At 43.2% G+C, this 12,457-nt stretch overlaps 3 protein-coding genes across 4 annotated transcripts in view; 1 reads left to right on the forward strand and 2 right to left on the reverse strand.

Annotated features, from left to right (window-relative positions):
- Positions 1-99, reverse strand: part of josd2 (Josephin domain containing 2) — an 18,771-nt gene extending 18,672 nt beyond the window's left edge. The window contains exon 1 of the mRNA XM_066712514.1: positions 1-99. This exon is cut by the window's left edge and continues 144 nt beyond it. The gene's annotated coding sequence lies outside the window, so the exon portion shown is untranslated.
- Positions 100-2,433: 2,334 nt separating this feature from the next.
- pitpnc1b (phosphatidylinositol transfer protein cytoplasmic 1b) lies at positions 2,434-11,097 on the reverse strand. Its single transcript, XM_066712551.1, has 10 exons — positions 10,584-11,097; positions 8,503-8,651; positions 6,052-6,140; positions 5,668-5,675; positions 5,341-5,412; positions 4,971-5,063; positions 4,583-4,738; positions 4,365-4,428; positions 3,487-3,573; positions 2,434-3,149 (listed from the first exon to the last, which is right to left on the reverse strand). The coding sequence occupies exons 1-10, from the start codon at positions 10,629-10,631 to the stop codon at positions 2,989-2,991; spliced, it is 927 nt and encodes a 308-aa protein (XP_066568648.1). The 5' UTR covers positions 10,632-11,097; the 3' UTR covers positions 2,434-2,988.
- Positions 9,422-12,457, forward strand: part of cacng6b (calcium channel, voltage-dependent, gamma subunit 6b) — a 36,501-nt gene continuing 33,465 nt past the window's right edge. The window contains exon 1 of one of the 2 annotated variants that reach the window (XM_066712525.1): positions 9,422-9,510. The gene's annotated coding sequence lies outside the window, so the exon portion shown is untranslated. The remainder of the gene's footprint in view (positions 9,511-12,457) is intronic. The other variant, XM_066712542.1, reaches the window with a different exon arrangement.

Below are 12,457 nucleotides of genomic sequence, written 5' to 3' on the forward strand. Positions count from 1 at the left end.
ACGGCGCAGCGCTCGCCCGTCGCAGACGCTGCTCCCTCGGTACGGAGAGAGACACGGACACACAGAGCAGAGCGCCGCGGTGCTGGAGGGACGCTCTTTCTCTGCGCAAGCGCAATGGCAGGAGGCTATCAGGTCCGGTAGAGCCCGCCTCTCCCGCAGATCTGTAAGCAGCATCCGGGTCCTCTGGCGCGCACGCGCACACACACACTGAGGTTGTATTTGAAACCGCATACTGCATACTGAATACTGCATAAGTACATACTGCAGCTACATACTGATTTTCTGACTAGTAAGTCGTACAGAACGCAGTATGAAGATGAATGTATCATGTGACCGCATGCGACAGACACGTGGTGGGATGCAGTATTCAGTGCAGTGAGCTGTGCTAGTGTACGGCAGATTTTGGCGAATGTAGCCAGCCATCCGGGTACTTTTTCCACACAACAAATTAATATACTACATCCATACTGCATATTGCATACTACTGAAATGTTGGAATGTAATATGTGTAGTATGGTAGTATGCTGTTTCGAATACCACCTGAAGAGGCCCCAAATTCCTCACCCATACATGAGGTTACCAAAGAGCACATAATGAGACCAGCTTCTGCCGGTTTGTATCAGATGCATCCCTCTGCAGACACACAATACAAATTTAGTACAGAACGTACGTTCTAGTAAAACCACAAGAAGATGGGGACATGGGCACACAACCCCCCTTTGCCCATCTAGACATGCGTTAGATACGTGTGGAATATAAATAACGAAATGGCTACATATGTCTCCATATTTGGGCATAAAATAGAAAACATTGTGTTTAAGCTTAAATCAGAAAGATAGTGAGGATATCATAAGATAGGGAGTTGTCTCCCCCTTATTGGTTCAAACTCACCCTGTCCAGGATATCGCAGTATGTATAGAACATCATGTAAGCTCTATGATTTTAGGGAAGTAAGAACAGAGACCTGCGTGTCTGTGTGTATTACTTTTCTCCAAGCGGCTTGAATAAAGACTGTTTAATTCAATCTACTCTACAGTCTGATTTCTGAAAGCAATTAAAAAGGGGATTCTTTACCGTCTCTGTATAGACGTAGTGTAGTGTAGCATAGAGTAGTCTAGTGTAGTATATAGTGTAGTGTAGTGAATTGCAGTGTATTGTGTAGAGCAGTGTAGTGTAGTCAACTGCAGTGTAGTGCAGTGTAGTGCAGTGTAGTGTATGTTTGTTGTAGTGCCGCCATCTTAGTACAGTCAATTCCTGACTGCAGAAAGATTAAGCGCTTCAAAAGAAAAAGAGCTTCTAAATCTGTGACCAATGCTAAGAATAAAAAGTAAAATAATCATGATAAGTCATAATCAGACAAAGTAATTTAACTACCATGAAATTAAAGTAATGGTGGAGTTTTTTTTTTATCAAACTGAATCATTATATTATAAAATCATAATGTTATATTTGGTTGACAGTTAACCATTATTGAGAATAAATATAAAATATTATATGAATTAAAGATTGATTTAAGGATACCAGTTGTTTAAACAAAAATGCCTATCACATGTTATATTGTTACTAAGTTTCATGTTTGTTATGTAAATGACATAATTTTGTTATTATTTGAGCTTGTCTGCAACTTGCCTTCAATTTGGATGATTATGACTTGTAGCAAAGTTTTGCAGGCTAGTTTGGTTCTATACGTCAATATGATCATGTTCAATATGATAAAGTTTTCATTACTGAATAAACAAATGTGCTAAACATATTTTGGCTATACAGAATTTGGATCATTTCAAGGGGTATTTGGCAAGCTGATTAGGGTCATGGCGGTATGAATGCATAAACTATCAGTGATAAGAGAGCAGTGCAGATCCTGATCAGAGTGCATACATGTGCTGATTTGGATTTACACTGAATGCTTCACAAAATGTAAGCAATACTGATAATAATTATTAAAATTATTTTAATACTTTTTTTATCGAATCGAGATTGGAACCTGACAGAAAAACATAATTAATAGTTTAAACTTAGTGATGGAATGCATAATAAATAGTGATGACACATAATATGTATGATTTTTAACTCAAAGAAAATTTCTAGATATGAGCTTTTGATTGCAATATTTTTTCACAGAAATAAATATGATTTTGAACACTTTTACATCTAGGACATGCACTGATGACATTGTTGAGTTCGTTGGCAGGCACAACAGAAATATATTCGTAAGTGCACAGCACAGCTTGTCTACCAAGATGGTGGTGACAGGTACTCGTGACATCACGCATGTTCGCTCTATAGTGTAGTGTACTGCAAGAACACACCCAAGCAATGGTATGCAATTACACAACACACTCACACCTTCACACATCACACACACACACAATCCTTCACAGTGTTTAAACACACACACAAAGGCAACAATAAAACACAGAGATGAGCAGGAAATGAAATTGCTAGAAAATACATATTTATAATAATGATGAACTTGTTAAACAGGCTCAGTAGAATCTGAACATCACTGTCACTGCAGCTTCATACAATATCGATGCAAACCCTACAGCTTTGTATATGGACTAGAAGTGTAACTGCACATATTAAACCCTGAAAAAAGTACCATCGGCCCCATATAAAATCCTTACAAATGTGTTCTATAATGTCAACATACCTATAGACTCATCCCGCACACCCGGAAAGACACAAAGAGGTATTTATTCATAAAGCACTCAGGAACGATAGTGTTGGCTTGACTTTACCAAGATGGCAGACTGGCAGAATGCCACTCTGGACTGGGAAACAGTCTATTAAAATATTTGCATTGTGTTCTTGCGCTCTCTATCCTCCATCACTCTCTCCTGTATGTGTGTGTATTCTCGTGTGTGTTGTGTAGGATTGTGTGTGTGCGCCTGTGTGTATTATCATGTGTAGGTGAGCTTGTGTGTAACATGATTGTGTATTATTGTGTATATGTGAGCAACTGACAGAGTGTGTGTGATTGTGACATCACTCTGGGGTGGAGTTGAGCCTATTAGGTGTACGAGGGGTCTTTAAGGGGTCAGAGGGGTCGGCAGGGTCAGATGTCACGATCCCCATCTTCTTGAGAGAGGCCTCGTCCGTTACGGAGATTGAGCGAGAGAACGAGGGACGAGAGGAGGAGAGAGGACCTGGCAAGGAGAGAGAGAGAGAGAGGGAGATAGAGGTGGGGGGGGGGCAAAAGCAGAGGTTACCTCATTTTAAAACTTACATAAATTCTTAAACTTTCTTATGTTCTTCTTATGTTCTTATGTTCTGTAGTGTTCAGTCAGTAAGTCAATCAGTCAGTCAGTGTTGATGTCCTGTAGTGTCCAGCAGGGATCAATGTCTGTGTCTACGTCACTGTCAGTGTGTGTGTGAGAGGGGAGTGGCGGGGCTACGGACAGTCTGGCGTATTTGTGCTGAACATCACTGGAAAGCTGGGGATATTCAATGTAATTAATGTTAATGTTCACTTTCTCTCTGTACCTGTGCTCTTCATGCTGTTCTTCATCTTCTCGTTGGTTTCCTGCTGCAGCTCCTGCTCGTAATGCCTCACCTCCTCCACAGTCATCCCTTAGAGAGACAGAGAGACAGACAGGCAAATAGAGTGATTCCCATGTGATTTCAGTATTCTGAGTAAAGTCTGGACCAAATTAAAACATTGACCCACACCCACCCGCGAATCATGAATAATCTGCCTGATCGCAGTCTGGTTTATAAATCGTTAATTACCTGCCCAATCGCGTTCTGGTTTATAAATCGTTACTTACCTGCCCAATCGCGGTCTGGTTTATAAATCATTAATACAGCCACAATGCCGTGTGACAGGGACTCTTTTCGGCACGTACAGGCCAATAGATAATAATCACAATCACAATAACAAAGCAGAGTCCCTCCATTCTGACTGATCGCATGTTCCAGTGGGGTTCTGGAGCACAGTGCTCCACCTGATGAAGCACTTTTTTCTTGATCCTGTTGTTTTATGCCGGTGAGGACAAACCCATTCACACCATTGAAGTCCATGTCAGATGTGTTTGGACAGTCCACAGCAGCCTGAGACCCAGGGTAAGACTCCCAGAGTGCACTGCGCCTGTTTCAACCTCATGTTCGATTTTGGGGTCGTTTTTAATTCATCTCTGAACTTTTCTTTAAACTCATCAATTAGTCTAACACCCCCCCGTCCATAACAAACAAACAAACATTATTAATCATTAATCTAAGTTTATTAAGTCTGTATATTTATGTCAGTTTACCCTAAGTGACCACGGCAACCCCTAGAGTGTAACAATGAAAGTAGAGGTTCCAGCTCTCAGGGGAGACCCCCGTGCCCCGCAGCGCCAACAGTAACAGCAGAGCTTGCTCACCGTGCCACTCGTCAATCCACGCCACGGCCTGTCTGTGACCAACCAGCAGGATGTCCCGAATGTTCTGTCAGAGGAAACACAACACATTCACAACACACAATCACCACATAATCACTACGCAACACGTTGCAATTTGAATGGTTTGTTGAATGTTGTCACATTCCGTCAGTCAGTGTCTCTCTCTCTCTCTCCCTCTCCCTCTCTCTCTCTTTCTGTACCCGGTGTATGAAGGCCTCAGTGCGGCTCTGCAGGCCGTACAACTCCAGTCGCGCCTCCACCCGCTTGTAGGAGCACATGATGGGCTGGCTGTGCTGGCGCCACCCCTCCACCAGGGGGCCCCGGCCCGTCTTCACTGACACAAAGGAACTCAGGTCCTGTTAGAGGCAGAGGAAGAAAGAGGAAAGGGGGCAGAGAGGGAGAGTGGGGTATAGTGCAGCACAGTAGAGTGTACAGAGTACATTATTCTATAGTATAGAGTACACTATAATCATGTTTAGTGTACAGTGTAGTATAGTATAGTGTTCAGTGTAGTATAGTGTACAGTGTAGTATAGTATAGTGTTCAGTGTAGTATACTATACAGTGTAGTATAGTATAGTCCACTAACCTCGCTCTCTTTGTAGTATTTCTGTGGAATGTCATCAGTCAAGATGTCCAGCACGCACACACTGTCAGAGGGTGTTGCTGTGTCCCCGAACACCTGTACATGAAACACACCTGTCACTCAATTACACACCTGAACAATACTACATAATTCTGTACTGTATAACAGTGTCCAGTGAGCTAAACAGTGTATTACACTGCACAGTATGGGAGTGTGTAATAGAGACAGGTAAGCTGTATAACACTGCCCTACAGCATAACACACAGCACACTGGGTATACAGACTGACTGACTGTCTCTCCTTCTCTATGTCTCTCTCTCTGTATGTCTCTTTTTGTCCCTCCCCCTCTCTCTCTCTCCCTCCCCTCTCTCACGTTATCGTTGTCTCCACAGCCGTTCTCAAAGCGTGTCTCGATGCGGATCTGGAAGCGAGGAACAAAGGAGCACTGAGAGAGAGAGGGAGAGAGAGAGAGAGACAGAGAAACAGAGAGAGGGCAGGGGATGTTATATAGACAAGTACAGATAAACACACGCACATACACAAACACAAACACACACATGCACAATCACACACATTCACACTCACATAGTCACAAACACACACACTCACATAAAGACGAACACAAACACACTCTCTCTCTCTCTCTCTCTCACACACACACACACACACACACACACACACACACACACACAGTACTTACTGTATACTCTGAAGGTTTGGTGCCAACAGGATTGAAAAACAAAACAAACATGAAGGAGAGATGAGAATCAGTTTAGTTTTGGCACCTCTTGCTTTCACTGTTTATCATTGGAGACAATCTATGACAGGAGAGCAGTCACACGCACGCATGCACAAACACACACACACAAACACACACACACAGTCTAGTAGCTATAGAAATAATGATACAGTATCCTACAGTATATCATTGCTATTAACATATATCACAGAGAGAGAGAGATGGACAGGCAGTCACAGAAACACACACACACATACATAAAGACACACACACTTGCAAACACACATACAGAGACACCTGCAAAGAGACACACAGTCGCAATCTCTCACACACACACACACTCACCAGTCAAAGTATAAGGATAATAGTTCCAGGCTTTCTCTGTGATGTAAAACATTCTTGGGACAAAAGTCTTCATCCAGTTGGGCAGCTTACTGAGAGAGAGAGGGAGATAGTTAATACACACTAACAGAGCACATTAACATTGACTGACTGACTGGACAATACAGTACATTACACTGACTGGACACTACAGCACATTAACACTGACTGACTGGACACTACAGTACATTAACACTGACTGACTGGACACTAGAGCACATTAACACCGACTGACTGACGGGACACTACAGTACATTAACACTGACTGACTGACTGGACACTACAGCACATTACACTGACTGGACACTACAGTACATTAACACCGACTGACTGACTGGATACTACAGTACATTAACACTGACTGACTGACTGGACACTACAGTACATTAACACTGACTGACTGGACACTACAGCACATTAACACTGACTGACTGGACACTACAGTACATTAACACTGACTGACTGACTGGACACTACAGCACATTAACACTGACTGACTGACTGACTAGACACTACAGTACATTAACACTGACTGACTGACTGGACACTACAGCACATTAACACTGACTGACTGACTGGACACTACAGTACATTAACACTGACTGACTGACTGGACACTACAGCACATTAACACTGACTGACTGACTGGACACTACAGCACATTAACACTGACTGACTGGACACTACAGCACATTAACACCGACTGACTGACTGGACACTACAGCACATTAATACTGACTGACTGGACACTACAGCGCAATAACACTGACTGACTGGACACTACAGCACATTAACACCGACTGACTGACTGGACACTATAGCACATTAACACTGACTGACTAACTGACTGGACACTACAGTACATTAACACTGACTGACTGACTGGACACTACAGTACATTAACACCGACTGACTGGACACTACAGCGCATTAACACTGACTGACTGGACACTACAGCACATTAACACTGACTGACTGACTGGACACTACAGCACATTAACACTGACTGAATGGACACTACAGCGCATTAACACTGATTGACTGGACACTACAGCACATTAACACTGACTGACTGGACACTACAGCACATTAACACCGACTGACTGACTGGACACTACAGTACATTAACACTGACTGACTGACTGGACACTACAGCACATTAACACTGACTGACTGACTGGACACTACAGCACATTACACTGACTGGACACTACAGTACATTAACACTGACTGACTGGATACTACAGCACATTAACACTGACTGACTGACTGGACACTACAGTACATTAACACTGACTGACTGGACACTACAGTACATTAACACTGACTGACTGACTGGACACTACAGTACATTAACACTGACTGACTGGACACTACAGCACATTAACACTGACTGACTGACTGGACACTACAGCACATTAACACTGACTGACTGGACACTACAGCACATTAACACTGACTGACTGGACACTACAGCACATTAACACTGACTGACTGACTGGACACTACAGCACATTAACACTGACTGACTGACTGACTGGACACTACAGCACATTAACACTGACTGACTGACTGGACACTACAGTACATTAACACTGACTGACTGACTGGACACTACAGCACATTAACACTGACTGACTGACTGACTGGACACTACAGCACATTAACACTGACTGACTGACTGGACACTACAGCACATTAACACTGACTGACTGGACACTACAGCACATTAACACTGACTGACTGGACACTACAGTACATTAACACTGACTGACTGACTGGACACTACAGCACATTAACACTGACTGACTGACTGGACACTACAGTACATTAACACTGACTGACTGACTGGACACTACAGCACATTAACACTGACTGACTGACTGGACACTACAGTACATTAACACTGACTGACTGACTGGACACTACAGCACATTAACACTGACTGACTGACTGACTGGACACTACAGCACATTAACACTGACTGACTGACTGGACACTACAGCACATTAACAATGACTGACTGGACACTACAGCACATTAACACTGACTGACTGGACACTACAGTACATTAACACTGACTGACTGACTGGACACTACAGCACATTAACACTGACTGATTCAGAAAGAGGCAGTGATAGGATTAATAATATGATGTATTAATAATTAATTAATTCCATTTAAAAACAACAATACACTAAACTATACTACACTGCACTATACTGGAAGATAACGAGATGAAACTACTACATCTCCCAGCATGCTTGACTGTGACTACTTATGTGCTTCAACATTGGGGGCTAATGTGAAATAATATTTTCTTATATAACACAACAATGTTCACTGAGAGAGAGAGAGAGAGAGAGAGAGAGAGAGAGAGAGAGAGAGAGAGAGAGAGAGAGAAAGTAATGGTACCTGCTCAAATAGATGCGTTTCTCTGTGTACTGGCCCTGTCCGTGGACTGGGTCACTGTGGGGCTCGTTCCGGATGACCTCCACCCCCTCGCCCCCCCCACTCTGCTCACTGCTGTGTTTACTGATCATATAGAGTTGCCCCACCCTGTACTGAGACAAAGGGGAGAGTTAATACAGACACACGGACACTGCACTCTACAGCACATTAACACTGACTGACTGGACACTACAGCACATTAACACTGACTGACTGGACACTACAGCACATTAACACTGACTGACTGGACACTACAGCACATTAACACTGACTGACTGGACACTACAGCACATTAACACTGACTGACTGACTGGACACTACAGCACATTAACACTGACTGACTGACTGGACACTACAGCACATTAACACTGACTGACTGGACACTACAGCACATTAACACTGACTGACTGACTGGACACTACAGCACATTAACACTGACTGACTGGACACTACAGCACATTAACACTGACTGACTGGACACTACAGCACATTAACACTGACTGACTGACTGGACACTATAGTACATTAACACTGACTGACTGGACACTACAGCACATTAACACTGACTGACTGGACACTACAGCACATTAACACTGACTGACTGACTGGACACTATAGTACATTAACACTGACTGACTGGACACTACAGCACATTAACACTGACTGACTGACTGGACACTACAGCACATTAACACTGACTGACTGGACACTACAGCACATTAACACTGACTGACAGAGAGAGAGAAAGGGGTTAATATTGAACAATTTTTCTCTATCTCTGTTTCTCTCTCTCTCTCCATCTCTCTCTCTCCCTCACTCTCTCTCTCTCTCAGCTCCAGGCACATATTTCTGAGCAGCTAATGCAAACTGAACCAGACAGACTTGTTTGGGAGATAGAAAGAGAGAGAGAGAAGGATAGAGAGAGAGGGAGGGAGAGAGGGAGAGGGTGCCATACAGAAAACATATATTTGAGTAAGTATATTTTCACAATATATTGCCATTTTACATCTATGTAAATGCATGTATGTCTGTTCAATATATATATGAATACATGTCAAAAGTATGTGTCCAGGAATGTTTACATTTAAGTCCATTTGACATTGAAAAGATATTGAGAGAGAGGCAGAGGGAGAGAGGAGAGAGAGGGATGTGGCAGAGAGAGATCAGAGAGAGGGAGAGAGGCGGTGTGGGAGACAGAGCGAGAGGGAGGGGTAGAGCAGGGGAGAGGGGGAGAGAGAGCAAGGGAGGAGGAGAGGAGGGGAGAAGGGGAGAGAGAGAGGGAGGGAGCGAGGGAGGGTAGAGCAGGGAAGAGGGAGAGAGCACAGAGAGGAGATGGAGAGAAAGGGAGAGAGTGAGAAAGAGATATTTTGTATTTCAGTACGTAAACTGCTCTGGCACCTGCTGACGATGGTCGTGCCAATGAAGCAGCCTTGAATTGATCGTCGAGAAAGACAGACACTGTACATACATCTTCAACTGCAATATGGCAGTTCAGATCGCTGTGATTTACTATATTCTGATGATGATGATGATGATGATGATGTTGTATTATGTACACTGTTGTTTGTGATGCGTTTTTTGCACAATGACTAGATATCACAGAATTCATGTCAGCACCCGTGCCTTTGGAAGCTACTGTATCAGTGTTGCAGTGCATTCAGGGAATTGCAGTTTTCCTCAGTTGAAACGGGAGGAACATAGGTCACAATTGAAGATGCAAATCCACAAAAACAACTGTGAGGAGGACTACATCTCCCAGAGTTCCTTTGACCTAGATTTGCAAGCTGTCCTGCAAAGCATTCTGGGTATACTAGTTCTTGCATTCCTCTCTTGCTGCAGAGATTTTGCAATTACACTGATTTCTGTAGCTGTGCAGAGAGAGGGAGAGAGAGAGAGAGAGAGAGAGAGAGAGAGAGAGAGAGAGATGAAATGTTTCAGTAATGAACACAACTAGAATATTGACACACACACTCTCTCTCTCACACACACACACAAAGAGACACACTCTCTCTCTCTCTCCCACATACACACACAGCCTCTCTTACCTCCTCTACGGTCAGTGGCATGCAAATTCTGTACTCCTTTAAAAGCATGGTGATGAAGGGATGGTCTCTCTCTCTCTGTATTTTGTTTATTTCTGTCTCTCTTAAACCCCTCTCCCTCGCTCTTTTTTCCCCTTTTCTCCCTTCCAGTAACTATCAATCTACAGTATACCTGTCTAGCTCTCTCCCTCCATACCTGTCTCTCCCCCTCTCTCTCTCGTTCTGTTTGCGTGGATGATTTATTTTCCAATCAATCGCTACACTCCCTCTCTACCTGTCAGCTCCTTCCCTCTTTTAGTCTTTCTCTTTCTCTTTCTTTCTGACTCTACCTTTGTTACTGTAAACAATGGCAACTCCTTGCAAACTTAAAACTCTCTCTCTCTCCCTCTCTTGCACTCTCTGTCTCCTGGTTGTTGTTATTGTTGATCCTTCCCCCCTTCTCTCTCTCTTTCCCTCGGTTTGCCACAAATTAACAGCACATTCCCTAACTTCCTGCTCACCTCTCTCACTCTCTCTCCACCCTCTGTCTCCTCCCTCTCTCTCTCTCCTCCCCTCACCCTGTCTGCTTTACCTGAGTTCTCTCGCTCTCCCTCCCCCACCTCTCCTCCCCCATCACTCTCTCTCACACACACTTAGTGTTAATGTGCTGTAGTGTCCAGTCAGTCAGTCAGTGTTAATGTGCTGTAGTGTCCAGTCAGTCAGTGTTAATGTGCTGTAGTGTCCAGTCAGTGTTAATGTGCTGTAGTGTCCAGTCAGTCAGTGTTAATGTGCTGTAGTGTCCAGTCAATCAGTGTTAATGTACTGTAGTGTCCAGTCAGTCAGTGTTAATGTGCTGTAGTGTCCAGTCAGTCAGTCAGTGTTAATGTACTGTAGTGTCCAGTCAATCAGTGTTAATGTGCTGTAGTGTCCAGTCAGTCAGTCAGTGTTAATGTGCTGTAGTGTCCAGTCAGTCAGTCAGTGTTAATGTACTGTAGTGTCCAGTCAATCAGTGTTAATGTACTGTGGTGTCCAGTCAGTCAGTGTTAATGTGCTGTAGTGTCCAGTCAGTCAGTCAGGGTAAATGTGCTGTAGTGTCCAGTTAGTCAGTGTTAATGTGCTGTAGTGTCCAGTCAATCAGTGTTAATGTACTGTAGTGTCCAGTCAGTCAGTGTTAATGTGCTGTAGTGTCCAGTCAGTCAGTCAGGGTAAATGTGCTGTAGTGTCCAGTCAGTCAGTGTTAATGTACTGTAGTGTCCAGTCAGTCAGTGTTAATGTGCTGTAGTGACAGTCAGTCAGTCAGTGTTAATGTACTGTAGTGTCCAGTCAGTCAGTCAGTGTTAATGTGCTGTAGTGTCCAGTCAGTCAGTCAGTGTTAATGTGCTGTAGTGTCCAGTCAGTCAGTCAGTGCTAATATACTGTTGTGTAAGGAATAATAATAATTAAATATAACAAGTTTTTTGTGATTCTAATTGTTTGTGAGAAATTCTCTGAATATTTATCTTTGATCTGTGAAGACAGTGGTTATCTGTTATCTGAACGAAGTCTGTTGAGGTATTTAAATTGTAGTTATTGATTCATGAGGACTGGAGTAAAGGCTGTAAAAAATTTCCAAATAATGAAAACACCTAACAACTTTAAAGATAAAGACAGGTTAGTGATGATTGGTGGAAAACTAGGTGATTATATTGCAAAGGAAAACATATTTAAAATGTGGGATTACTAGCAGTAATGTGAGTATCTCTGCGGAGAGCTCCCAACATGTGTTGCTGAAACTCCCGACTCCCGACTGTGAAGCAGAGAATTGTCTCGTGCCAGAGACGTGTGCAAACAAGATGTGTGTGTGTGTTTTATGTGTAAAACTATATTAAGAGATCTCTTCCAGAGATCTAAGGAGAACT

The sequence above is a fragment of the Amia ocellicauda genome, chromosome 1 (genome assembly GCF_036373705.1).
Source record: "Amia ocellicauda isolate fAmiCal2 chromosome 1, fAmiCal2.hap1, whole genome shotgun sequence".
Lineage (NCBI taxonomy): Eukaryota > Metazoa > Chordata > Actinopteri > Amiiformes > Amiidae > Amia > Amia ocellicauda.

Bases quoted from the DNA above. Each gene is read 5' to 3' on its own strand.
- pitpnc1b (XM_066712551.1), bottom strand. From the start codon at position 10,631: ATGCTTTTAAAGGAGTACAGAATTTGCATGCCACTGACCGTAGAGGAG. The intron at 3,574-4,364 runs GTGAGCAAGCTC...TGTCTCTCTAAG, and splicing joins GTGGATTGACGAGTGGCACG to GGATGACTGTGGAGGAGGTG. The intron at 3,150-3,486 runs GTACAGAGAGAA...TCTCCTTGCCAG, and splicing joins GAACAGCATGAAGAGCACAG to GTCCTCTCTCCTCCTCTCGT.